The 26,667-nt window shown below is 40.5% G+C and overlaps 1 protein-coding gene and 1 pseudogene across 2 annotated transcripts; one reads left to right on the top strand and one right to left on the bottom strand.

Annotated features, from left to right (window-relative positions):
• Positions 1–999: 999 nt before the first annotated feature.
• QTRT2 (queuine tRNA-ribosyltransferase accessory subunit 2) lies at positions 1,000–26,545 on the bottom strand. 2 transcript variants are annotated; one of them, XM_043594217.1, is made up of 9 exons: positions 26,433–26,545; positions 21,461–21,681; positions 19,698–19,753; positions 17,423–17,499; positions 15,361–15,573; positions 9,743–9,942; positions 7,447–7,598; positions 4,768–4,885; positions 1,000–3,164 (listed from the first exon to the last, which is right to left on the bottom strand). In XM_043594217.1, the coding sequence occupies exons 2-9, from the start codon at positions 21,658–21,660 to the stop codon at positions 2,933–2,935; spliced, it is 1,248 nt and encodes a 415-aa protein (XP_043450152.1). In that variant the 5' UTR covers positions 21,661–21,681; positions 26,433–26,545; the 3' UTR covers positions 1,000–2,932. The 2 variants fall into 2 exon arrangements, with proteins under 2 accessions (XP_043450152.1, XP_043450154.1); XM_043594219.1 differs by lacking the exon at positions 26,433–26,545 and adding an exon at positions 22,998–23,783.
• Positions 12,656–13,529, top strand: LOC122491462 (annotated as a pseudogene).
• Positions 26,546–26,667: the final 122 nt, after the last annotated feature.

Below are 26,667 nucleotides of genomic sequence, written 5' to 3'. Positions count from 1 at the left end.
TCCTATTGATTCCCCGAGTCCACTTGAACTGATCACAGACCTCAACCCTTTCAACGCCATTCAGGACGTGATTAGAGTCCCCAAACTGGGGGCTGAAGGAATTGGGGAACATGGAATGGCAACTCACGCTGAGCACCTACAGGTGCCAGCATGGGACTGTGGACTACATAGGCTGATATCGGCCATTCCCCATTGGAGGAGTGGGAGCCAGGGCTGGGCTGCAGTGAAGCTCCAGAAGCACCCCATACCTCAGGCCACACGGCCCTTCTATTCTCTCCTCCCTTCCCTTAGCCCCCTCAACCCAGGGGCAAGTCACAAGAAGCTATTTAGTGTAATGGTTAACCGCAGAGTTTTAGTCAGATGCCGCTGAAGTTGAACTTGGGAGCTGACTAGTGGTAGGCCCTTAGGCAAACTACTCAACCTTCCAGAAATGCCTGGTAGGCCCCCAGGCAGGCTACTCAACCTTCCTGAAACTTCGTTCTTAACAGATGAATAATAATATCAGCGCTTCACAGCCTCATTCTAAGGGTCAACAAGATATATATGGAAAGCACTTACAAAGGTACCTGGTACATTAAAAATGCTCCCTAGGTTGTGGTTATTATTATTTTTATTATGTGCTAGCATGGTCTTAAGGCCCCTAATTATATAATTTAAAGAGACAGGTACATTGTTGAATCTCCTTGGATTCTGCATTCAGCGTTAAGTGCCCTTAAAACAATGACTACACATGAAATAAATGTAGAAAAAAATCTTTTTTCCAGTGGAGAAAATTTCTAGTATCATGGAAATTTAATATTTTGTTCAATAGACTCACTACTATTTACAGAAGACAGTATATTTTTTTAATTAAAAGTGTTTATTGGCTATTGACTTTAATAGACTTACATTAAAGGAAAGAAACATTTTTTTCAAATGTGCTAATAAGAAAAAGACCCAGAAAAATGAACAATGCTGGGGAGAATATTCAGTGTTTTGAACATAAATAAAACTCATAAATTTTATATGGATTCTGGGATATTTATTAATATTCCTCCAACAAAGGATTTGACATTGAACAGGAATACAAACATATGAATAAGTCTAATCTATTTCAAAGCAATCAGCTCTTTGAGAGCAGAAACTCTTTCATAAGTACCCTTGCCATTCATGGCAGAGAGATGATAGGAATGCTATGAACCTTCCTAAACCATTAATAAAAGAAAAACATATAGATACCCAACACATAAAAATATAGTAACCACATAATAATTAAACACAATGTTCAGTAATGCCCACTGAAATGAACAAACAGCAAAATATATTCTAATAATGTAAAACAAATATATTCCATGCTCCTATAAAAACAAAGGCATTTTTTGGTTCTGTTGTTTTTACAAAAACTGTGTGTGTACACAAGTGTATATATATTCTTACAGAAAACATGACAAATATAGAAAAGCCTAAAGAAAATGAAAATTACCTGTCGCACCATCAACATGAATGTCACTCTTTTGGTGAGAGCAGAAAACTCATAGAATCAGAGATGCCCCAAGAAGATTTCACAGCCTCAGGATCTGATGCCAATTCACCAAGCACTTCAGAATTCACAGGCTAACCTCTTTCAAGGCTCGCAAACTTCTCTACTTTTGCCCGATTCTAGCATTTTGCCCACTGCATTTTTCACCAGGCCAACAGTGATCAATAAACCAGGACACAAGAAGGCTGCCTCCAATCTAAAACTTTTTGCTCCCCAATCATTAGAGCTGGGTGGAATTTTAGAAGGTCATGTGGTGCTATCCACCATACCTGTCCCTGTTTGTTCAGGAGGAAATAGGCAAGGGGAGGTTAAGTGATTTGCTCAGGTGTCACAGCTGAGTAGAAGTGAAACCCAATCTTGTAATTGCCAGGCCAGGGCTCCATCCAAGTGGGCATATAGTGAATGATGTGCAGTGATGGGGCTACACTTGTTATGTGCTTAGACTATTAATGAGCCCAGGGTAGACCATAGTGGATCTGTATGACCAGACAAAAACATCTGGGCAAACTTTTCGGCTCATAACAGGCCACTGCATGGACATAGACAAGTCACATACGGATAACGTGGTCAAATGAAAGAGTGTATCCTGGGCCAACTGATCATAGGAGAAATGTGTGAGCCCCACATTCCATGAAGATGTGAGCCTGGTTAAGTCCCAAGAACCTTTTCTGACTGACTGCAGTACTGGGGCAGGTTGGAAGGCAGAAGTGTCCAAGAGGGCCCTGAGAATATAAGAATTAAAACTAGGAAGCTCTTAAATCAGCTAGATACCTTTTACAGTCAACAGCCATATGTCTACAGAAGTCATGCTGCTCATGACCAATCATCTCCTTTCCAGCTCTAATCTAATTCAACGAACCCACACAATCTCATCAACCCCACTTCAAGGCTGTCCCTTCTCACCTAAAGCTTTCGTCTTTGACTAAACGAATCTCCATTGACTAAAAGAGTTAGCACTGAGGGGCGCCTGGATGGCTCAGTCAGTTAAGTGTCTGACTCTTGATTTTGGCTCAGGTCATGATCTCATAGTTGTGAGATCAAGCCCCGTATCAGGCTCTGCATTGAGCATGGAGCCTGCTTAAGATTCTCCCTCTCCCTCTGCCCCTGCCCCCACATGCGCAAACATGCGCTCTCTCTCTCTCTCTCAAAAAAAAAAAAAAAAAAAAAAAAAGTTAGCATTGAAATATTAAAGGTCATGGTTTAATTCTTTCTGATCAGTTGGGGTCACTTAAGTCTTTATATGAAATCTCCTTTCTCATGGAGGCAGAGTTTGATACAAACATTCCTTATTTGCGTACACCTTATTCTCAAATACAAATAATTAAAGCTAAGATTGTTTCTCCTTCTCTTCTTCCTGTGTGACAACAGTGGGGCGGTCTCAGTGTGAAAAGTCTGATTTGTGTATGCCAGGTCTCAAGACGCTTGCCTGCGGATGAGCTCTTTCAACTGTGCCAGTCTGTCACTTCTTAGTGCTTCCCGGATGGAGTGGAAAAAACCAAAATAGTGTTCAAAGTTGTGCATCATAAGCAGGACTCCAGCCAACAGCTCGTTGGTCACCAGCAGATGGTGGATGTACGCACGAGTATGATTCTTACAGCAGTAACAGGAACACCCTCTCACAAGTGGATCAAAGTCCTCCTGGTACCTGAGAAAGGAAGTTACAACAATATTCCAGTAAGTAAGGAATATAAGAAATCTGCTATCTATTCTGCTGGTACATAACCAATAGTTAATAACATCACTGGCAAATGTAGTGCCGGTCACCTGCTTAAGATGACAACGAAGTGAAAAGTTAACACAGAGCATGAGTCAGGAGACTTGGGAGTCTTCTTCTGACAGATATAACCTCCTGGACTGAGGCTTACACAGGAGCATCAGGAGAGTCACGTGATCACTCCCTCATGCTGAGCTTTGTCGGTCACACTGCAAAGGCACACAATGATAGCAAACACTGTTCTGATGAATGACACTTTTTTCCCCACTCGCCACCAGAACTAGGACCCGAAGACACAATATGACCTTTCACTTGCATAGATTCCTGTGGTTTACAAAGCACTTTGACAAAGACTGTCTCACTTAATCTCTGACGGTGGGGGGTGGGGGGGGGGGTGGGGTCAAGAGGAAGGGCCTCAGAGCTACCACACCTAGGTTTGATGCCTTGCTCGACTCACTCAGGCAAGTCATTTAACCTCCCTCTGTGTCTTTACTTTTTCATCTGTAATGGGAATAAGTGTAATAACAGTACCTACCTTAGAGACTTATTGCAAGAATTAAATGAGTTGATATAGCAAAGGATTTGGACACTGCTGGACACATACTAAGCACTACATGTGTCACTTTTTATCAGCTCTTAAGTTAAACAACTTGACCAAGGTCACAGAGTCAAGAGCAGTGCTAGGATCTGAACTTTAGGTCTAGTGCTGGCAATAAGAAAACTACAATTTCCAATTAAATCTATAATGTAAGGGAATTTTAGTAGTAACCCATTTATATTACCCTAGCGTTTTAAAAACAGCAATGAATCTCCTTGGCCATTTTCCAAGAAGTTAAATGTGGTAAACATCACCATTTCAGACCTATAATCAAGAAGCCCCTGTAGAATATAGATTAGACCTAGGATTTTCATATTCTTTCATAAATTTTCAAGTCTGTACTATTACTAGATAGACATAAGTAAGTCTGAATCCCTAGAGCGTTCCTTTACATAAGACCAAAAACACGCCAGCACAGAAGTGAGAGTACCAAACTCACAGAAAATCCCCTCACTGGTTCACTAATAATTACCACTTTAGGCCAAATACAAAGTTACAAGATCTCTTAGTTCATTCTTTATAGAGGGAAATCTTTTATTAAGATTTATAATCTGTATATAACCAAGATGACCTAAGTTCCTTAGAATTTAAACACTTTGTTGTTTTTTATCTTGAAATCTTTATCTTGCTCTGTCATTATTTAAAGTAATTGGAAAGAGTAGAAGACACCAGACAATGTATTTGGCTTAATGTTTCTGACAGCTCTTCTAAAACAACAGTTATCTAGCCTCGGTTTTCTGACAAGACAAAGAACACAAATTCATCTGCAGAAAAAAAGAGTTTTTCTGGAACTGAATTTGAGAAGGCCCAAATAATATCCAACTATAAATATTTTATGAAGTCATAAACTGAAAAGGGAACAGTTACATAAACTTTTAAAACAGACTGAAATTAAAAAGTCAGACATCAAAATCCAAACTTAAAAAAATTCCTTACTTTTTTTCCTTCAGATTAATTTCAAATGATGTAATTTCTTGGTTGCAACTGGTTGTTTTAATTTTCTTTGTTTGATCTGCGTATTTTATTTCTTCCTGTGTCCCATTTTGTTGTGATACTAAAGGATAAATCAACAAAAAGTCTTGAATGAAAATCAGATAAAGAGTGGCCATTGGGAGATTTTTATTCTAGTTACTATTTTATGCCCTTTGACTCTGTAATTCCACTCATGAGAATTTATCCTAAGGAAATGACACAAGGAAAGTAGTAATATGGACCAAGATGATCACTGACATTCTCTAGATTATCAAAACTTGGAGATTCAACAATGTCTAAGCAAACTATGGTTACAAGTATGTAATATATAATCTTACTGTCAAGGAATGATTTTTTAAGAAAACAGGGAGTGTGTGTGTGTGTGTGTGTGTGTGTGTGTGTATGTTTGGAGGGGGGTGGAAATCTTTTTTTTTTTTTTTAATGTTTATTTATTTTTGAGAGACAGAGACAGAATGCAAGTGGGAGAGGGGCAGAGAGAGAGGGAGACACAGAATCCGAAGCAGGCTCCAGGCTCCCAGCTGTCAGCACAGAGCCCGACACGGGGCTTGAACTCACCAGCTGTGAGATCATGACTTGAGCCGAAGTCGGAAACTCAACCGACTGAGCCACCCAGGAGCCCCTGGAAGCGGGTAGAAATCTATGTGTGTGTGTTGGGAGTTATGTCTCATCAAAATGTACATGCAAATTGTGCTTTGTAACTGCCTATGTTCCAAATAGATTAAAAGTAGAATATAGTTTTAATTTATGTATTCTGTATGGAGTCCCTGGAAGGAACTCAGATTATCCAGAACTAAATAGGGACTTGAGTTGTTCCCCTGAACTCTTTAGAAAAGAATGTTCCTGGGGCGCCTGGGTGGCTCGGTCGGTTAAGTGTCCGACTTTAGCTCAGGTCATGATCTCACGGTCTGTGAGTTCGAGCCCTGCGTCGGGCTCTGTGCTGACAGCTCAGAGCCTGGAGCCTGTTTCAGATTCTGTGTCTCCCTCTCTCTCTGCCCCTCCCCAGTTCATGCTCTGTCTCTCTCTGTCTCAAAAATAAATAAATGTTAAAAAAAATTAAAAAAAAAAAAAGAAAAGAATGTTCCTGGATTTATAAGAGTTACTATGCAAAGAGCCAGCTGTCTTGAACAGGGGCAAGCAGAGAAGTATTACTGGGAAGGAGTAGTAACAAGTTCAGGGTTGGCCCAAGGAGAATAAACAGCACTAAGAAGATAATTTTGTCCACATCAAAGGAAAGAAGTGACCTCAGCATTGAGGCTGTTATAATTTTGCTGCCATGAATTTGTATGCTGATGTGGAAAACTGCAATAACACCCTGGCTTTTTGCAAAATTCTTGTCACTAGGGGGAACTATATTAGTTCCTATACAGGCAACTTACTCCTTTGCAATTGTCACTTTGTAATTGGCAAAAGACTTTAACTTACTATACACACACATACACAAATATGATTGTTAATAATACTTTAATGAAAAATGTTCAAACTGTTTCAGTTTTCCTAATCATGAAGAAACACCTTTCTCTAGCCAAAAAGGAACTTGTGTGTTCCTGAGAATTCAGTATCGGGTTCTTTGTAGAGTTTTACATATTCATGGTACAGAATAACAGTTACCCGTGTCTCTATGGAAATAATTAAGCTTGTAAATGAACATTTATAGAGTTTGTGGTATGCTTTTTCATCAGCATACATTATATTCTGGTCAGTTTAAAGGACAGTAAAACTGACCTTCTATATATAAGAATTTGAGCAAACCAATTTGTTTCCAGAATAATCCAATTTCGGTTAATGGTTAGTTTGCTTTATAAAACTATAACATCTTCTGGATGAAATTTTAATAACTTCTGGGGAATAAAGTGAACCTTTAAGAAGTCTCTGGCCTGAGTTCAATGTAAGGCTGGTGGTGACAGAGGAGCTCAAAGGACAGCAGGAAGCGGGAAGGGAGAGCCCCTTGCGAAGGCCAGCGGGCAGACCGGGCACGCAACAGCCACCCGAGAAACTGGGACCCCAGCCCGACGCCCGACGCCCATATCCCAGTTCTTTTCCTACTGTCAGTTAAATGTCAGACTCTGGAACTGATTTTCTTGACTTCTAACTAAACAATAAAAGAAGATGGTGGTACTTCAAAGCAATATTAGCAGAGGAAAACAGCTTTCACATCTCTGTGAAAAACCCACAAAAGCAAAAGTGACACTAGGATCAGATGGGGTAAGACTCTTCTGTATTTTGATAGCATGGCCTTGGCAAAAAGCAGACAAGAACTCTTTTGTGAAAAACTGAATTAACTGTTAGTAAGCAGTTAAAAGGTTTTCTGTTCTTAGATTTTCATCACTATCCACTCTGAATGTTCTTTTTCCAAATTGTTAATAGAAAGTGTTTTGTTTTTCTTGGTTCTGCTCACTATAAAATCACTTCCAAATAATTGATGAGCTACAGGGATAGCACTAAGAACCGACCGGGTTTTGTGTGCCAACATGCCAGAGCGTATAGATAAGAAACAAAAATGTAGTTTTATAAAAGGCTGATGTTACAGTATGCACATATCTCTGGCTTGTGACTCAAGCCAAAAATGAAGAGGAAATAGAAGATACTTGAGGCTATCACAGAGACTAACTTCAGAAAACCTACACGTCTCTTCAGGGTTCGGCTGGTAATCAAAGCTGAAAGTCAGGGCACATCCCCGCTCTGTCACTTGATAAGGGAAGAAACTCTCAAATAAGTCCACTCCTCTTTCAATACACTCGAGCACCTCATCTGGTCGGCTGACTCCACAGATGAGCCTGTGAAAACAACAGTAGGAACACTGACGTGAGGACAATGCCAGACTGTGTAGCAGGCAACAGATAATAAGGTGTGGTGGAAAGAATGCAGGACTTGGGCAGCAGAGGGACCTGGGCTCGAATCCCAGTTCTGCCCTTTATTTACTTACTGTGTGACTTTAGGGAGGTTTCTTAACCATTCTGGGTTTTAGTTTTCTAACTTTAAAAACAAAAGCATAATACATAGCTCACAGATGTGTTGCGAAGATTAAGGAGTTAACTGTAAAACACACAGAGGAGTTTCGAGTCCCAAAGAGAAGTTCAATAAAAGTTAGTTTCCTTCCCCCGCCAATTCCTTCTGAACAGCCTCCCTAGTCTTCAACTGAACTTTACAGTCTATCTATCCACTACACAGATTTTTTTTAAGGGGGCAAAGCTATAGATCAACTGTACTTCACAATTTTTAAAAGATTAAAAAACAAAAAAAGTACAAAGCTGTGTGCTTTATTTCCCCCTCATATACTTTCCATGTCTTAACTGTATTTTACCTATAGTTTCTTTTTTATAATTGGTTCAACAAAGACATTTTTATCTGTTGTATTCTTCATAGGTTCATTTACAAAGCAACTCTTGCTCTCAGAATTTGAACTCTGCCCACAGGACCTAAAACTCTATTTGGCTTTATTCTTCTTTGTATTTTCTCCATTAATAAAAAGTCTACATGGAATGAGGTGGTATTTTCATAGGTAATGGGTAAGGCATTCTGGGAGGGTTAATCATACTCAACCAGGTTTTGCCACTAAAACAAGAAGGGGAGACACCCTGGATCAGGGTTGGCTGGCTGGCTGCTTTTCTTAGTTTGTTTTTCTACCCACAGTCCCTTTTATGAACTCACAGAGAAAAGCTAACAGACTCCCTGATTTCTAAGAGAAGTCCAAAAAAATCTTATGTAATATTAAACAACCAGAACATTTATATATATGACTACAGTTTCCTTCAACTAATGTTTTAGAACTCCTCTCCAACTAAAGATGGCATTTCTACACACATATAGGATGAAAAACAATCCCAGCACTCAAATCCAGTAACAGACATCTGTGAGCATTTAGCTCAAAGAAGTCTAGAAAATGACTGGAAATACTAGTGCTGGACTGTTATCTGCACCAGAACAAGATAATCACAGGAGGGGGCACAATGAACACAAGAGAACCAGGTTAAAATGATGGGGGAAGTTCTGGCTGCACTGGCAAAGGGTTGGTGGTTCTGGCTGTTCAACTCTGTGTTACAGGGCTGTATACATGTGTAAAAATTCATCACGCTGTCCATAAGATTCATACACTTTATTGCAAGTTATCCTGGGATTTTTTTAAAGTGGTAAAATTTACATATACTATATAGCATCCAACAGCCCGAGAGGTATAAAGCAGCATCCCATAATCAAACCTCTAAACAGATGTGTAGGGAAAAAAGCATAAATATTCACATCACGTTGGACAAAAAACTAGAGATTAAAAAGCAAAACAAAACAAAACAAAAAGAAAAATGGCGGTAGTATAATAAGAAAGACATCAGCTGTACTCAGAACCTTAGGATTTTTAGCTTTAAATCTTGTAGATCACCTCTCTACACCAGTACATACTGAATCCTGTTTATGGAAAGAACTAGCCCCATTAATGATGCCAGTACCCTTAATTTCAAAAAAAATGACAGTTACTACATGCCTCAAATCTAAGAACTTCTTCCAGGTTCTTATTACTACAGCCCACCTTCGTTCTGCTAGGCACCCCCGATCTGTCCTCAACTTCCCTTGATTAAGGCCACAGTCCTATACGACTTTATTCCTGTCCCCAGGGGCCATGTTATAATGAAGAATATTTGCACTTGGCACAAAAATGAAGGGAAACAGTATAACACCTGCCCTCCCTTATGAGGATCAAATAAACTAGTTCACATGACAATTGTCCTCGTCTATATTCTGAAATCAAAGGCAGGACAGCTGTGATTGAAACTCTTCCCACAGTCAGCCTGAGCAGATTCAGCCCAGAAAAGGCATAATCAGTTCATCAAAAGACATGCCCATGTAGAGACTCGGCATAATACACAATCACCAGCACCCCTGCATTGAAGCCCACGAAACTTGGCCTGCGTCCTAACTGAACACTAGCCTGGGTTTGTCCTCCGGCAGCTCTGCAGTGACTGATGACAGCAAGTACAGTCTAGTTTCCAGGGTTGTGGGATTCCCTTGAAAGCCATCCAGAAGGAAGCCACCTACGGGCCGCTTGGCTGTCTCTCGTGCTGACCTCAGTCTCTCCTCCATCACATCTCCACCTTCAATCACACCAATGATGGTACTTTTCCGAAGGACCTACAGGAAGAAAAGACTGGATGCTTTAACTGTTTCCAGTAGTGGAAACCTTCGTTTAAATGGACTATACATGGAAGACCAAGAGATAGAAGAGATCTCAGTGCAGTTGCTACAGCTGAAGCATGAAAGGAGGATGATACTCCCTCCTCCCTGAAAACCTTTAGGGCTCCAAAAACCACAACTTGAAAGCCACCCAAATAAGTAAGAAAAGACTGAGTAGAAACTGAGGCAATAAGCACATATAGTCATGTTTGAGCTTAGATTAAATTAACACTGAGCAAGTACAATTTAGGTTACCTCCAAGTCTCTTAGAGATGACTTTAAGAACTTTATGGTTGGGGGGCACATGGGTGAGTCAGTGGGTTAAGCGTCCGACTTCGGCTCAGGTCATGATCTCACAGTTCCTGGGTTCAACCCCGTGTTGGACTCTGTGCTGACAGCTCAGAGCCTGGAGCCTGCTTCGGATTCTGTGTCTCCCTCTCTCTCTGCCCCTCCCCTACTCACACTCTGTCTCTCTCTCTCTCTCTCTCTCTCTCTCTAAAAAATAAATATTAAAAAAAGAAAAGAACTGTACGGTTGGGAACTAACTGTCCATTTGCGAAAAACTAAAAACTACTTTGCACACCATCTTCAAAAACAAATCCCACAGGGCCCTATAATCTAAACATAAAAACAGAGTTATAGAAGTATCAGAAAGATATATTCAAGTTTTTATAATCTTAGGGTAAGAAAGGCCTACCTAAGCAAGCTAAAGCTTACCCAAAAAGGCTAACATATTTGAGTACAAAATCATCAAAACTTCTCTAGTGAAGCATACTCTCAACAAAGGAGTTGAGAGGCAAAGGAGAACTCACTGCTTGTCGGAATAGATACCATACTATACTTATACCATAGAAAAGCCTCCAACAAACCCTCTAAGGAAATGACAACCCACAGACATCAGGGCAAATATGTGAATGTGAATAGGAACTTCTGAAAAATAAATGTGAATGCCCTGTACACATATGGAGAGCTAACTAAACCTCACCAGTAGGGAAATACAAATTGGCAACAATTAGGTACCGTTTTTGCCCATCACACTGACAAAATTGTTAAAAGACAGATAGTGACACAGTGGAGGAAAAAGTGTTTGAGAAAGGACACATACTCTCATAACTAAAGAAGAGTAGAAATTAGTTCTGCTTTTTGGGAGGGCCAACTAAACAAAACTTGTCAAAATGTCGATGCTTTAATCCTATGTCCTAAAATTCCACTTATAAGAATCTCTCCTACGAGTATATTCATTCATAAGCACCAAGGTATATTCACAAAATGTTTAGAATAATGAAAAACTGGAAACAAGTATACATTAATAGAGTAAAGGCCTAAATAAATTATGATACATTCATAGTGTCTTCCTACTCAGGTGTTTTAAAAAGAATGCAGTGGATACAGCAACATAGGCATTGACAAGAAATGAAATTCTGAGATACTGCTAAACAAAACAAGCACACTTCTGAGCATATGATCATATTCGTGCAATAAGAACCCCATATAGTCATGTATATATGTAAACACTATGTATATGCAACCAACAAGTAAGGTTTGCATGGAAAAATGCAAATTGACAGTGGCTCTCTGGTAGAAGAGAGGAATGGGGAAGGAGCCCGGATTGCTGTGAAAAGGGAATTTCACTTCTCAGTTTAAGCAAGAGGGACACAAACAGAAGGAACACTTGGGCTGCTGTGTACAGAAATGAATTAAGAGTGAATATGGCTAAAGGATGGGTAGGAGGCAACTTTAATAATCCAGATGAAAGACCAAGAGGACCCAGACTAAAGCAGTGGCAGTGGGTGAAGGGGAGGGGCAGGATCTGAAAACTCATCAGAAGGTACGATCCACAAACTTGACCAATTAGTTGCCCAAGGAGAGGGAGAAAAGTCTGGGATGACTCCTAGTTCCTGTTTTGGAAGTCCAGAGAGAGGATGAGAAGAGCAAAGATAGAAAATTCTAGGAAAACAGTGGAGGGTGAGGCAAGATGATCATCCTGTTTTGTGCATTGTGAGTTTGAGGTATCAGCCGCTAAGTATACAGACCTAAAGTTTCAGACATGTGTGATACAAATGTGACTGCCCGGCTAGAACGACAGATGCCTGGCATGCTGCTGCCACTCCCCATGGCAGACATGGCTGACAGATAACTCTCTTCCTGCTGCACCCAGGCACAGCTCCAAGCACCTTGGGATGAAACCCATTTGCCATCCCTGGCCTAGGAAATATATAAAGAAAAGAGTGCCAGCAACAGTATTTAAGTATTTAAGGGCATTCAGAATAACAGGATCCATGGGCGCATGGGTGGCTCAGTTGGTTAAGCATCCCACTTTAGCTCAGGTCATGATCTCACGGTTTGTGAGTTTGAGCCCCAGATTGGGCTCTGTGCCGACAGCTCAGAGCCTGAAGCCTGTTTTGGATTGTGTCTCCCTCTCTCTCTGTCCCTCCCCTGCTCATGCTCTCTCTCTCTCTCAAAAATAAATAAACATTAAAAAAAAAAAAAAAAGAGAGAGAGTAAGAGGATCCAGTGAGGAAAAGAGGTATGCAGACATACAAAGTAGGTAGTTACACAGGCCTGCCCCTTTCCATGACTGACACAGCCCTATCTGGAAAACCTCCTTTCATGGATGTAAGAAGCATAATCATATAACATACTATCTAAAATGGAACATAGGTGCTCTCTCCTCCAGCCATCCAAGATGCTGGAAGGAGAGAAGCCTAAGGGGAAGAAGGTGGCTCTGGCCTCTGCTGTCATGAAGAAGCAGGAGGCCAAGAAGGTGGTCAATTCCCAGTCTCAGAAAAGGCCCAAGAACTTTGGCATCAAATAGGACATCCAGCCCAAAAGGGACCTCACCCACTTTATCCAGTTGCAACTATATCCAGTTGCAGCGGCAAAGGGCTCTTCTCTATAAACGTCTAAAAGTACCTCCCACAATTAACCAGTCCACTCAGGACGTTGGTCTTGGATGGCCACACAGCTATTCAACACCTAAGCTGGCCCACAAATACAGACCAGACAAAGCAAGAGAAGAAAGAGATTGTAGGCTAAGAAAGCTGCCAACATAGGGGATGTCCCCACTAAGAGGCCGCCCGTCCCTCAAGCTGGGGCTAATACTGTTACCCCCTTGGAGGAAAACAAAATGGCTCAGCTGGTAGTGACTGCACATGATATGGGTCCCATTGAGCTGGTTGTCTTCCTGCCTGCCATGTGTCCTAAGATGGGAGTATCATCAAGGGGAAGGCCAGGTGGGGCATCTGGTCCACAGGAAGACCTGCACCACTGTCCCTTCACACAGGTTAACTCAGAAGACAAAGGAGCTCTGGCTAAACTGCTGGAAGCCATCAGGACCAATTACAATGACAGATATGATGAGGTCCGCCATCACTGGGGAGGCAACATCCTGGGTCCAAAGTCAGTGGTTTGCATTGCCAAGTTGGAAAAGGCAAAGGCTAAAGAACTGGTCACCAAATTGGGCTAAGTGTGTGCTGTTGCTTTTCCTGTACATAATAGTACTAAAAAGTTCCCTTTCAAGAAAAAAATGGGACACATGTAAGAGTAATAACCATGTAATAATCATGTCAAGACAATAGCATGATTATAGGGATAGAGAGAGGGACCAACACACAGCAATAATGTGAAATGGTAAGGCTGACTAGCATGGAAGAGGGGCTTGAGGCTCATCCAGCTGTTCTAATAATCATGCTGTCACACTCCCTGTCCTCCTTTCTACTCATGGAAACATTACTCATCCTACAAGGATAATTACCGGCTCAAAACAATTGCTAGTGAGCAACGCTAACATTAGGACCCACGGCAATGTCCCCATGCTGAACTCTTACTGCGGATACTGAGCGTTCTATCCAGAATGACAACTAAGGTCTCTTCTAATCATTTCATGTACACTAACGTTGGTAGCCAATTACATTTTTTATTGGTACACTTAAGATAACAATGTTCTTCAGACTTAATGCGCTTTGCCACAGTGGGACCTAACCACTGCTCAGGATTCCTCCACATCAATGGTGTCAATGCTTGAATTCTCCCCTGTGGTCACACCTTCTCTTCTCCCACTAGCTCTGCTCTCTCCTAGTGAGCTTCATTCACTCTGCACCCAGGATCTCTGATTTCCTGCCACAGCTACATCCTCCCTACCCTGTCATACCCAGCTACCATCAGCAAGCATTTATCGAGGGCTTCCTTACATCAGGCATTCTGCTACATGATGGAGATACAAAAATGATGCTCAGAAAATGAGTTTAAGGAGGTCACAATGTAATAAAGACAAACACGTGAAGAAATCATTGTACTACAATATAACCTGAGCTATATAATATGGCCACATACAAATTAAAGGGGTGGCAAAGGATGAACAGAACTTCCTGGAAGGGTCAGGGACAGCTTCTTAGAACAATGAATGTAATGGAATGAGCTGGATCTGGAAGCAAGAGAAGGAATACGACTGGAGATAAGAAAAAAAGAAACAGCCCAGAAGGAAGTCCATGTACAGCGTCAGCAGAATGACACAGGGTAACACTGCTGGAAACTGCAAGTGACTGAGAAGGGCCAGAGTGCCAGCTGCAGCCAGTCCTGAGCTGGAGAAGTGGGCAGAGGCCAGGTCACAGCAGGCTGTCCCTGCCACATAAGCGCTGAATGGAAAGTCATTAAATTATTTTCAGGAAGTTCTTATGGGCTCATATTTGTGTTTTATGAAGACTTCTCAGACAGCAGGGCTGAAGATGGATTGGATGGAAATGACACCAGAGACAGAGAGAATAATTAAAAGGTAACTGTCCACATAAGAGATGGTGAGGTTATTCTGCCTCAAGGTGGTGATAAGAAGGATGGGGAGGAGGAGGCAGATCCTAGAAATCAAGAAGGATTCCAAGGAATCAAGAAGGAGTGGACAGTTGGATATTAAATTGGGTATTAAACGAAGCCTTGAAAGACTCAAATTTCTGGGCTGAGGAACTTGGTGGTTGCTATAAACCGAGAAACAGAAGAAAAGAAGAGGTTTGAGGAGATCAGATACTGAGTTTGGTTACTCTGAGTTTGAGGTGCATGTGAGGGATATTCTAATACAACTCAGCTAAAGTCCACTTTATACAATTCTGAAGCTAAGCAGAGTGATCTTGATTATACATGCAATTTCAGAATTATTCAGCAATTAAAACTAAGGGAAAGCTGCCCAGGGAAAAAATCCAGAGTGGGGTGAAAAGGAGCCTAAGACAGAATCCTAGAGAGCAAGAGTAGTTATGGTTCAGGAAAAGAAAACAAGAGAGTTAAAGAGACCAGGAAGTGAGAAGCAGAGAAGCGGGAGGAGGAGCAGAAAAGGAACCTAAGTAAGGGACAGTTTCAAACAGAAAGGAGTGGTGAGCGGTACAGCCTTACCTCTGACTCTTCCTGCAGCCGGAGACAATTATCCAGGAATAGAAGTGATCGATCAACAGACTTTCTGGCTCTTTTTATGGAAGTTGCTTCCTCACAAGATGCCTCTCCATCTGAGAGGCACTGGAACCAGTCTGGCTGAAGGGCCTGCTGAATTGCCATGAACTTGGAAGCAGTCATTTCGACTCGTCCCCCAACACCCCACACCGACACAGACTGTCAGGGAACAAAATAATGAGGAATCAGCAAGAGCAAAATGCAAATAAAAAGAATAATAATAAAATGGTAAAGCAATAGTGAATTTAATTCGTCTTTACAAATGGAGATATGGTGGCAATTCAATATCCTAGATATGGTGAGTAGAAGAAGCTTCCTACAACCATTTTCCAATTCTCCAAGGACCTTATAGCTCTTAGAGAACCCTTCGGTGGCCACACAGCCAGCTTCTGAGCTAGCCCCAAGAATTCTTTGTTATACTTCTCTAGTCCAGTCTTCTATTCTCTGAGACCCCACCCCATGCATGCTGTTCCTAAATACACCACAGACTTCAATCTTTCTCTGTCTTTGATCATATTGTTCCTTTTGGCTGAAATGCCCTTCCCTTCTTCTCTGCCTGGTAAAATACTATGCATCCTTCAGGACAGAATTCAAATATCATCTACTGTATTGTGCTTCCCAAACCTATCTGGGCATAATCCATCACTCACTCTTCTAAGCTCTTACAGTAATTTGTACGTATTTCTTTCATAAGAAATACTTTTATAAGTACCTTATAAGTACTCTGGCTAGAATATCTCAATTCATGTTTGTACCCCAAAAGCCTAGTCTAGACCCTTACACATTATTGAAGGTTAGTAAGTATTTACTAGCTTTAGTTAGATACAGATAAAAAAAGTAAGTCAGATAATACATAAGCATCTCCATATAATGTTCTTTTTTTGGTTACTCCTTCCTCTACAGTATCTTTCTTCTTAGAAGAGATTGACAAGGACATAAATGGGGAAGCCACATACATCTTTTTATTCTGGCCTAAGGCTTAATTAAGAACACTATTTAGGGGCACCTGGGTGGCTCAGTTGGTTGAGCGTCCAACTTCGGCTCAGATCATGATCTCATGTTTCGTGAGTTTGAGCCTCGCATCGGGTTCTGTACGGACAGCTTGCTCAGAACCTGGAGTCTGCTTCAGAATCTGTGTCTCCCTCTCTCTCTGCCCTTCCCCTGCTCACACTCCATGTCTCTCCCTCTCTCTCAAAAATAAACATTTAAAAAACCAAACACTGTTTAAATAAATCCTCTTTCCTTTACAAATGGGGTAGATAACAGAAGTAAAAATATCATCTTTTGGATTAAAATTACAAAATAAAGTTTAAAGCAGAAGAATAATTTAAAATACTTAGTCAAGATTAACAGATATTGTTGACATCAATAAAGCGGGTACAGGAAAAGTAATTGCATTTGTAAAGCAGCAGTATATACCGAGGCCTTGCCAGAATGTAGTCCTCAGAGACAAGACCAATGTGCCATGTCTCAGGTGAAAACTTGTAATGAAGTCCTTTTGATACTGTTCTTCACTAGCTAAAATCTCTGGCTGTGCACCCAGCTTTTTCAAATTCTGTTCTAAAAGCAAGCAGTATTACACTGAGACTCTACTATATATAGTTATACATGTGATAACACTCATCAGCAACTTCCCTAGCACTTCCTGAGGTTGTTAAAACTGCAAATAAAGCATGGCATAAAAAAATTATTGCTTTCTACCATCATAGCAATTTCTTTTTTCTTTTTTTTTTTTTTTTGCTATGTACTTGACCTTCCTTCATCCCCCAATTTTTTGCAACAATGAAAATGCTGAGGATATATTCCTTACCTTAACCCCATTCACAGGCAGCCCTACTCTAATTCCTATAAACCACACCTCCCATTATATTCACAGACATAAGGAAAAGGTATAAAGGGGTCAGGAATGGGCTAGGAACCCAGACAGTGGGATCCAGCATTGGAGGGATACAATAGGCTGACTATCTGGGACAAAGCTGCAGCCTTGGAGGCCCTTCTGAGAACACACCTTGTTCGTTACATAACCAGCTGGGCAGGGGCTGACTGGATCATGCAGGGAACAGTACAAGAGCGATTCTGGCATGCCTGTATAGACATAGAAAAGAACTCTTGAAAGCACTTACATCAACAATTACACTGTGTTGTAACAGAGTGCAGCTTTATAAGTGTACTGCTGGATAAAGCAACTCTAAACATAGTAAACTATTCATATCCAATCTCAGAATTATAAGAGGCCTGTCAACATGAATGAAAAAGTTACCTTTAAAACCTACTCATCTGAAAAAAGAATTAAAGGTTCATGTCGAATGACCAACAAGTTGCTACAAAAAAAAGTACATCTTGAAGTATGAGATACAATAAGTGTTTAGGGCCACATTGACCCTACTTGATTTGTTTTGAAGAAAAATTTGATATCAAGTATGTTCATTCTAGGTACCATCCAAAGGAACTACCTACTGGAAAGATAAAACAATATGGTCAAAAGGTAATCTCATTAATAAGCAAGCCATCCCACAACATGGGACCTTGAGGCAGAATTACAGGTAAGCTACAGGATATTGAAAATGGATCAAATTCTCAGTAAGTTTCATTGACTCAAGATGACAATTTCTTAGGTTGTTTACTCAAAAATATTGTCATTAAAAAAAATCCAAAAAAGTGCTTACTAAACCATATGTGCTTAAATTTCATATGCAACCCTGCATTTTACTAAAAAAAGGATTTCACTGAAAAAAGACCCAGAAAATAAAGCAAACTAAAAAATAAAAACAAAAACAAAAAACAACTCTGCAGCTCTCCACCTATTTCCATAATTTCAGTTAGTATGGTTATCCCTAGAAAGCTTATTTAGCTATTTTCACTCAATTATATATTTAATTACATATATAATACATATATATGTATGTATTTATACTATATATTTATAATTGTATACTTTAAAGCTGGTTTTAAAATTGGTTTCGGTCTAGGGGCGCCTCGGTGGCTCAGTCAGTTAAGTGTCTGACTTTGACTCAGATCATGATTCTCATGGTTCTTGAGTTTGAGCCTATGTTAGGCTTGTGCTGACAGCTCAGAGCCTGGAGCCTGCTTTGGATTCTGTGTCTCTCTCTCTCTCTGCCCCTCCCTGCTCATGCTTTGTCTGTCTCTCTCTCTCAAAAATAAACGTTAGTGGAGCCTGGGTGGCTCAGTTGGTTAAGTTTTGGACTTCAGCTCAGGTAATGATCTCACGGTCCATGGGTTTGAGTCCTACATTGGGCTCTGTGCTGACAGCTCAGAGCCTGGAGCCTGCTTTGGATTCTGTGTCTCCCTCTCTGCCGTTCCCCCACTCATGCTTTGTCTCCCTCCAACTCTCAAAAATTAATAAATGCTAAAAGAAATTTTCTTAATAAACGTTAAAGAAAAATTAAAATTGGTTTGAGTCCAAGGAAAACATTACATAAATTCCTCTACTGAAATACAAGGCCTTGTGACTACCACCAAGTTATGAAGTTTCCCTCAGAAGCAGAGGACTGAATAACCAATGGAAACAAAATTTTCATTCACTTATGTGAGTCTTAGATATTGGGAGAAAGCTTCAGGAGAAAGTTGTCTACAGAAGAATGGATTCTCAAGCTGGCACTGCTAAGCTTTCCTACAAACAAATGGACACATACATTTGCATATAAAATCCTATTTCTGGAACAAAAGATAATAAATATTAACATGAAAATATAGCTATAGGTAAACACTTGGTCTTCTGCATTATGTTTTAGGCTCAAACATGCTAGACTGCTTTGAATCTTAGGTATGTCTCATGCAGCTTTTTACCTCTGGGTCTTTGCTCTGTGCCTGGTGTGTCTGCCCACACGTGTGTACTTCCACCACTGTGCCCACCTCCTGACCTGGGTAACTCCTACTTTTCCTGGACTCAGCTGAGATACCCCTTCATCCTCTTTCTCAAGAATCCTTTCTTTAGTCCGACCTCCTTCCACACGTACCCCCTACAGCAAATTATGTACTCCTCTCTCTGGGCTCTCATGGTACATGTACATATTACTAGTTCTGCAAATGCGGTCACTGCATCCTACTACAATTACCTATTAATCTTTATCCCAGACAGGCTCTGAGTTCCACTGGGGAATCAACTGTTGCTATTCATCTTTGAATCCCCAATGTGTGGTTCTCAGATGCCCAATAAGTGCTCATTAAATTAATGAATAAGTAAGTGTCTGAAAGATCAGTCAATAGCACCTCCAAACTTCAAATTAATACATCACAAGACAAACACAAATAACAATTTTTACCTATAAACTTTCCAATTCCTTCCTTATATTCTGCCAAGACCTCATGGTGTTCTGCCCTATGAGCAAAACAGAAAAATACATAATGAATTGTCCTACAGATAATTTATGCAACAGCTGACAGTAAATGTAGTGTTGAACAACAAAGTATGCCATTATTCAAGAGTCCCAACTCATTAGGCTGTGTTCATTAGCCAGAGCATAGGTCTTCACTTTACAAGTGTTTCTGTGGGAACAGAAACTGGCAAAGATTAAGTGCTTCCAATACCCGGATTTCCTTCCTCCCCTATTATTAACACAATATTGCAGAGTTATTTCATCATATAGCATGTTCTTCAATGAAGGATAAAGTCAGTATGTACATTACATAAAATGATTTAACTCCATTAGTTTTGTTTTCATAAAATAGTACTAGCAAGTACATATGCAGATAAAGGGAAAAGTTTGAGGCTGGTACATGAAGACAGACTCTAGAATCTTTGTTTAGTTCTTACCTAGCATTCCCTGCCTGTCACCTCTGGGAGTAATGGCAATGAAAGCCACCATACTGGCACGGTTGGATCAGAAGAATACTGAAGCAGCTCTGGTATGTAGGTCTGGCCTGTGGCTTCCACATTAGGGTCAGATAATGTATATTTGGTATCTCTGATTTCATTCTAAAAATCTACAAATTTTTGTACATATAATCAAAAAAGTCTTTTCTCCCAAAAAACAAATAATCCAGGGAAGAAATGGGCAGAAACATGAATAGACATTTTTCTAAAGAAGACATCCAAATGGCTAACAGACATATGAAAAGGTGCTCAACATTGCTCATCATCAAGGAAATACAAATCAAAACTACATTGAGATACGACCTCACACCAGTCAGAGTGGCTAAAATTAACAACTCAGGAAACTACAGATGTTGGCGAGGATGTAGAGAAAAGGGAACGCTCTTGCACTGTTGATGGGAATACAAACTGGTGCAGCTGCTCTGGAAAACAGTTTGAAGATTACTCAAAAAATTAAAGATTGAATTACCCTATGACCCAGCAAAAGCACTATTAGGAATTTATCCAAAGGATACAGGAGTGCTGTAGGGGCACATGTACCCCAATGTTTATAGCAGCATTTTTAACAATAGCCAAATTATGTAAAGATCCCAAATGTTCATCAACTGATGAACAGATAAAGACAATGTGGTGTGTGTACACACACACACACACACACACACACACACACACACACACACACACAGGAATACTACGCGGCAATGAAAAAGAATAAAATCTTACCATTTGTAACAAGGTGGATGGAATTGGAGGGTGTTATGCTAAGTGAAATAAGTCAGTCAGAGAAAGACAAATATCATGTTTTACTCATATGTGGAAGTTGAGAAACTTAACATAAGACCATGGGGGAAGGGAAGGAAAAAAAATACATATAGTTACAAACAGAGAGGGAGGCAAACCATAAGAGACTTTTAAATATGGAGAACAAACTGAGGGTGGAAGGGAGTGGGGGGTCAGGCATCAGGGGGTGGGGAAAATGGATGCTGGAGATTGAGGAGGGTACTTGTTGGGATGAGTACTGGGTGTTTTACGTAAGTGAAGAATCATGGGAATCTACTCCCAAAGCCAAGAGCACACCATATGCACTGTATATTAGCTAACTTGACAGTAAATTATATATTTATATAAAAGTCTTTTCTCTTTGCTGTACCTTATTAAGGTATCTAAGCTGCTGCCAGAGTTGATACTTAAATGATCAGATCTAACACTTACAGTGAGGACAGTGTAAGTTGAGCCATGGCAGGAACCCCGTGGATAGCATGCAGTGTCTGATGGGTCAGGTGTGGGGCAGAGCCGGTCTTGGTGTACAGAAGGCAGGCTGGAATGTCCATGGTGCAGTCTCCTGTTTTGCCCAGGTTTTTTATTTTTCCTAGGCGACAGCCATTAACTACCTTGGTAAGACTCAGCTTCATTCTGGGGGATTCCTCTAGGTCCTGATAAGAAAAGAACAGTACATTCAGGGGTTCCATGACATCTAAAGGCTAAGCATTTTACAAAGAAAGTAACCTACAAGATGATGAATGACAGCATATTTATTACTACTTCCAGCCTACAACTGTTTTAGATAGCAGGAAGAAAGAAATAGGAAAAGACCTGGACAGAATAAGATACCTTCTCCAAGTCTTAAAGCAAAATGATGACATCAACCATATTTAAATTCAGTCACGGAATTTTTGTCTGTGCTGAAGAAAAGCAAACAAACAGAAGGACAGGAGTAAAGACTAATCATGGAAAGAGTGTACACTCTTCCACCAAAGGCTAACTTTCAGCCTTTAAAATGTATATAGAGGAAGGCCACACTATGTAAGCCATACTGATTACTGATTTGATTCATTTTTTTCTTTTTCTAATTTGAGAGAGTGCTAAGCAACATAGCAATTTTTCGTAACATGTTGTTACATAAAGAAAGCAGGTTCCAGGGGCACTGAAGTGGCTCAGTCAGTTAAGTGTCAGACTCTTGATTTCGGCTCAGGTCATGATCTCACCGTTCATGGGATCAAGCTCTCTGTATTAGGCTCTAGGCTGACAGGGCAGAGTCTGCCCAGGATTTCCTCTCTCCCTCTCTCTCTGATCCTCCTCTACTTGTGCATGCGTGCTCTCTCTCTCAAAATAAATAAACAAACACTAAAAAAAAAAAAATGAAGAAGGCACATTCCAAATCAGCATCCTGGGGTTTATTAAACTACATGGAACAATATACATCAAAAGATAAACAGAGATAATCTCTGAGAGGTGAGATTATCTCCCAATTTGTTCTTATATTGTGTCCAAACAGAGGTGAGAAACCACGTGGAGCATACATGCAATTCATAAGCAATTTAGCACTACTTTTATCAGGGATCTTGGCGGACTAGTCCCTGGTCCTTTTGTGTGGCAAACCCTGGAGCCTGATCTTGTCGACACACCCAGCACAGATCCACCCTCAGGGTCAGGCTCAAACAAACTAATCTCAAAGACTGAAAAACCAAATCAGAATGCACATAATTTAATCTGAGAACCAAAAACGAAAGAGGACCAGTTACTGCACTCATGACCTAAAGGGTACCACATGGAAAGCCAAATGCCACATGAATATATTATCTAGAATAGGAAGGACAAGTAATGATTACATATATAAAGATAACTGAAAGGAATAACTGATTCTCTAAAATAACCAAACTCAGATTCTCCAAGGTTAGACACAGGGACTCTCCAAGAGGGAAGAAACAGCTACATCTGGAAGCCCAGACTCCTGGCTTCCCAGACTTACCTTTCTCTTGGGGACCTCCTTGTCCTATCCTTGTGGAAAGAAACAATAAACATGTTCTAGGAGTCCCCTCTTTTAACAGAAGAGCTTCAAATGTGACTAATCATCCACTCAATCCTGAAAACATTTTCTCTCATCTCCCCTTCCCACTCTCTCCTCAACTGAAGAAATAGCTTTCTTCATTCTTAGCCCAAAGTCTGTCATTAGGTCCTTGGGAGCTCTAGATGACATTGGCCACCATGTTCTTAGATGCAGAGATGTGTTCTCCTGTGATACAATGCACAAAAGTTTATTCCTGATACTGTTGAATGTAAAATTCAAAATCCTCAGTTTATTATACTGAACACACTAGGTCAACTGGAGAGGAATATCTACTTGGTTCTCTCCACCATGCAGGACTCTGATGCTATGTACTCACATTCTGCTATCTGGGGCTTCTTCAGAGTCCCATCCTAATGATCAAAAATCGACATGTCACCAAAGAAAAAAGTAAACAAGGAAAAGTAGACAGCTACATTTAAGAAAAAGTATTGTAATAGATAAACTGCTATTGTCAGTGATTCTCTGTATTGTGAGAATGGATACAAATATTAAGAATTCTAAAGAAAGCGTTAGAGAATGACCTTCAGCTGGAAATCAACATTTAAAAAAATAACACACAACTTTGTCCAGAGCTAGAAGAAAAAGAACCACACCTTCCTTTTCACTGTTCAGTTTATGGTAATTTTTATAAGTGCATCCTTTTTCTAGGGGCTCAAATACAAAAAGTTTTTATTATGGAGTAATGTAAATACAAATACACACATATACTTATTCATATATATGTTTTTATTGTTTTTATTTTTTTTTAACGTTTATTTATTTTTGAGACAGAGAGAGACAGAGCATGAACAGGGGAGGGGCAGAGAGAGAGGGAGACACAGAATCTGAAATGGGCTCCAGGCTCTGAGCTGTCAGCACAGAGCCCGATGCGGGGTTTGAACTCACAGACCGTGAGATCATTACCTGAGCCGAAGTCGGACGCTTAATCGACTGAGCCACCCAGGTGCGCCCATATATATGTTTTTAAAAAATGCTTTGGGAGGGATATAATCCACCAAACCAAGCAAATTTCTCAAGAAACAAACCAATAGACTCCAAAATATCAACTGCTTTTTATTTGCCTTCATCACCCTTTCCATGTGGGTCACTCACTGTAGGAATCTTCTAAGATTTGTGGTGTGATGCTTTTCTAAATATACATTCACACTTCACTTCTACAGAGTTCCTGGGAAAGTCTTAAGGAAAAACCATTATCAAAACCATTTGGAAATGATTCAAGGAAAAATCTTTATGGCTTTAAGGACAACTGATAAGCTGTCAATGGATCTGAGCCTTCACAAGGGCTAACAAAAATTCTCCACACCTCTGGCAGTACCATACCTGTCCTAATGCTTCCAGGGCCACACATTCCCCACGCCACCCTCCACCGCTAGCATTCCTTCAGGAGAGAAGGGATTTCTAAATGTGTATTAGATGAATTTTCTATAGCCTGTCATGGACAGATGACTGCAATACGCTTAGACAAGCTTAGGTGAGTACATATTTTTGTTAAAGAAAAATTGCATACATATTTATAAACACATATGTACACATACACTCTAAAATGTTTGTACATGCCTAGAAAAAATTCTGAAGGACTTCCAAACAATATGGTGCACTGACTTGACTCAGAAAGACACACAGAAATGATAGGCTTTAAAATTCTAGAAAACAGTAACAGAAGATGAGACAGAGACTATTCAGAGGAAAAGTATCCTAAAATCCTTACACAATTTGGGAGGAGGGGAGAAATAATGAATAATGTAAAACTGTTAAGTATGTGTGCTAACATTTTTTTAAGTAACCATTAAAAGATTAATGACAGAATGCATAATTTCTGAACTCACTGGGGAAGGACGGGAGATGATAAAGAAAAATTGGTTACTATAAATAAAAGGCAAAAAAGAGATGAGACCAAAAAGCTCATCAAAAATAGAAAACACAAAATAAGATGGTAGAAGTAAACCGAAATATGTCAGGAATCACAATATAAGTTAACAATTTCACATAGTAACTTCAGTAAATAACATTTACTGGGCATACACTGTCCTTTACATATTAACCCTGATAAAATGTACCATCATATCAACCTCATAAGACAGATGTGATTATTAAATGCATTTTACACATGAGAAAACTGAAGGCTAACGGAGTCACCATTTGCAAAGTGGCAGAGCCAGTACTTAAATCACCGAAGTCTGGCTTTAGATGTTGTACTCTAACAAGCTGGTAGCCTATTAGGAGTCCCATCTTGTCCATACTCATGTGCAATGTTCACACATTAACTGTAATGTTACGATACAATTTTATAGTCCTATTTTCCATTTTGCTATAGTGTTCTTATTATTGTCCTTGTTTTCCCTTCTCTTCCTTTATCCATTCTCCCAGCCTCTGCAACCTTTCTCCATACTCATAAGAACATTTAAACGTACTCATAGATGGGAGCGGATGTTTTTTATAAAAAATGGAAATACACTACACTGTATGCATTTCTCTGCAATTTGCTTTTCTCCCAGGAGAAAATGGGTATCTTTCCTGAAGAAGAGACACAGAATTAACTTACTCTTTTAAAATAACTACTTCATGATATTACATTTTGGATGTGACACAATTTATTCAACCATCACCCTTGTGATAGGCACTCAAGTTACAGAGCAGGCCCTATGATCTCTGCAAAAGTCTGAGGACACAGCTCCCCTAATCTCACTTCCACCATCTCTAATCTACTTTACATTATGTTTCCTGGCAAAGCGCTATGTTTATGTTGATTTTTCATCATTACAACGCTCCAGTGAGTTAGGTACTATCACTCCCAGTTTGCCGATGAGTTAATGAAGGGTCCGCGCTGTTTTAAACAGGTTGCCTGACGTCAGCCACAAAGCAGGGTTCAAAGCTCCCATTGTAAGCCCACCACCCTGCCTGTATGAGCCCATATATCCTAGAGGGCAATGTCTCCGGGTACGTCTAAGTTCAATCAATAAGGATGGATTTTTCTTCACTCCATGCCTCCAGTGGCCTCAGACCTCGCGAAGCCCTGAGCTCAAGGATTCGAGATCTTCCCAACCCTCCCAAGTACCCTGTGCCGTCCAGGTAACATTTCCGGCTGAGAACTTCATTCTTGAGCAGAGGGCAGTCGAAAGGAGGCCCTTTTCTCTCAGAGATGAAGTGAAGCTTACAGGATTTGGGAGAATCTGGATTTAGAGAAGCCAAGATCCATCAGAAGAGCCAGAAAAGGGAAGGAGAGACATGACAGAAGTACAACTACAGTTACTGCAACACAATCAGTGAGCCTCTGGGGGCGACGCGACTCAACCACCCGCAGTAGCCCCCATTCTTTCAGGGAAAGGGGGGACTTACGTGCACAACTCCCAACTTTTTTGGCCTTGAGACCCCTCAAACTCCTCGCAGTTCGTTACCACGTGTCTGGCTTGCAGGATTCTCGGACCCCTGAACCACCGCCTCCGATGTAGAGCCAATCAGGGAGCACTGCGTCATCACCGGGCGCCAGTAAAAGGCAAAGGTAATATTAAAGCGAGCTCCGGTGACTGTGAGGCCGCGGGACGGCTGCCGTTGCCATGGGTTACCGACCTAA

This window comes from Prionailurus bengalensis, chromosome C2 (assembly GCF_016509475.1).
Source record: "Prionailurus bengalensis isolate Pbe53 chromosome C2, Fcat_Pben_1.1_paternal_pri, whole genome shotgun sequence".
In the NCBI taxonomy this organism is placed as follows: Eukaryota; Metazoa; Chordata; class Mammalia; order Carnivora; family Felidae; genus Prionailurus; species Prionailurus bengalensis.
The sequence above is the reverse complement of the archived record's forward strand: the minus strand, read 5'-3'. Positions and strand labels throughout refer to the sequence as shown.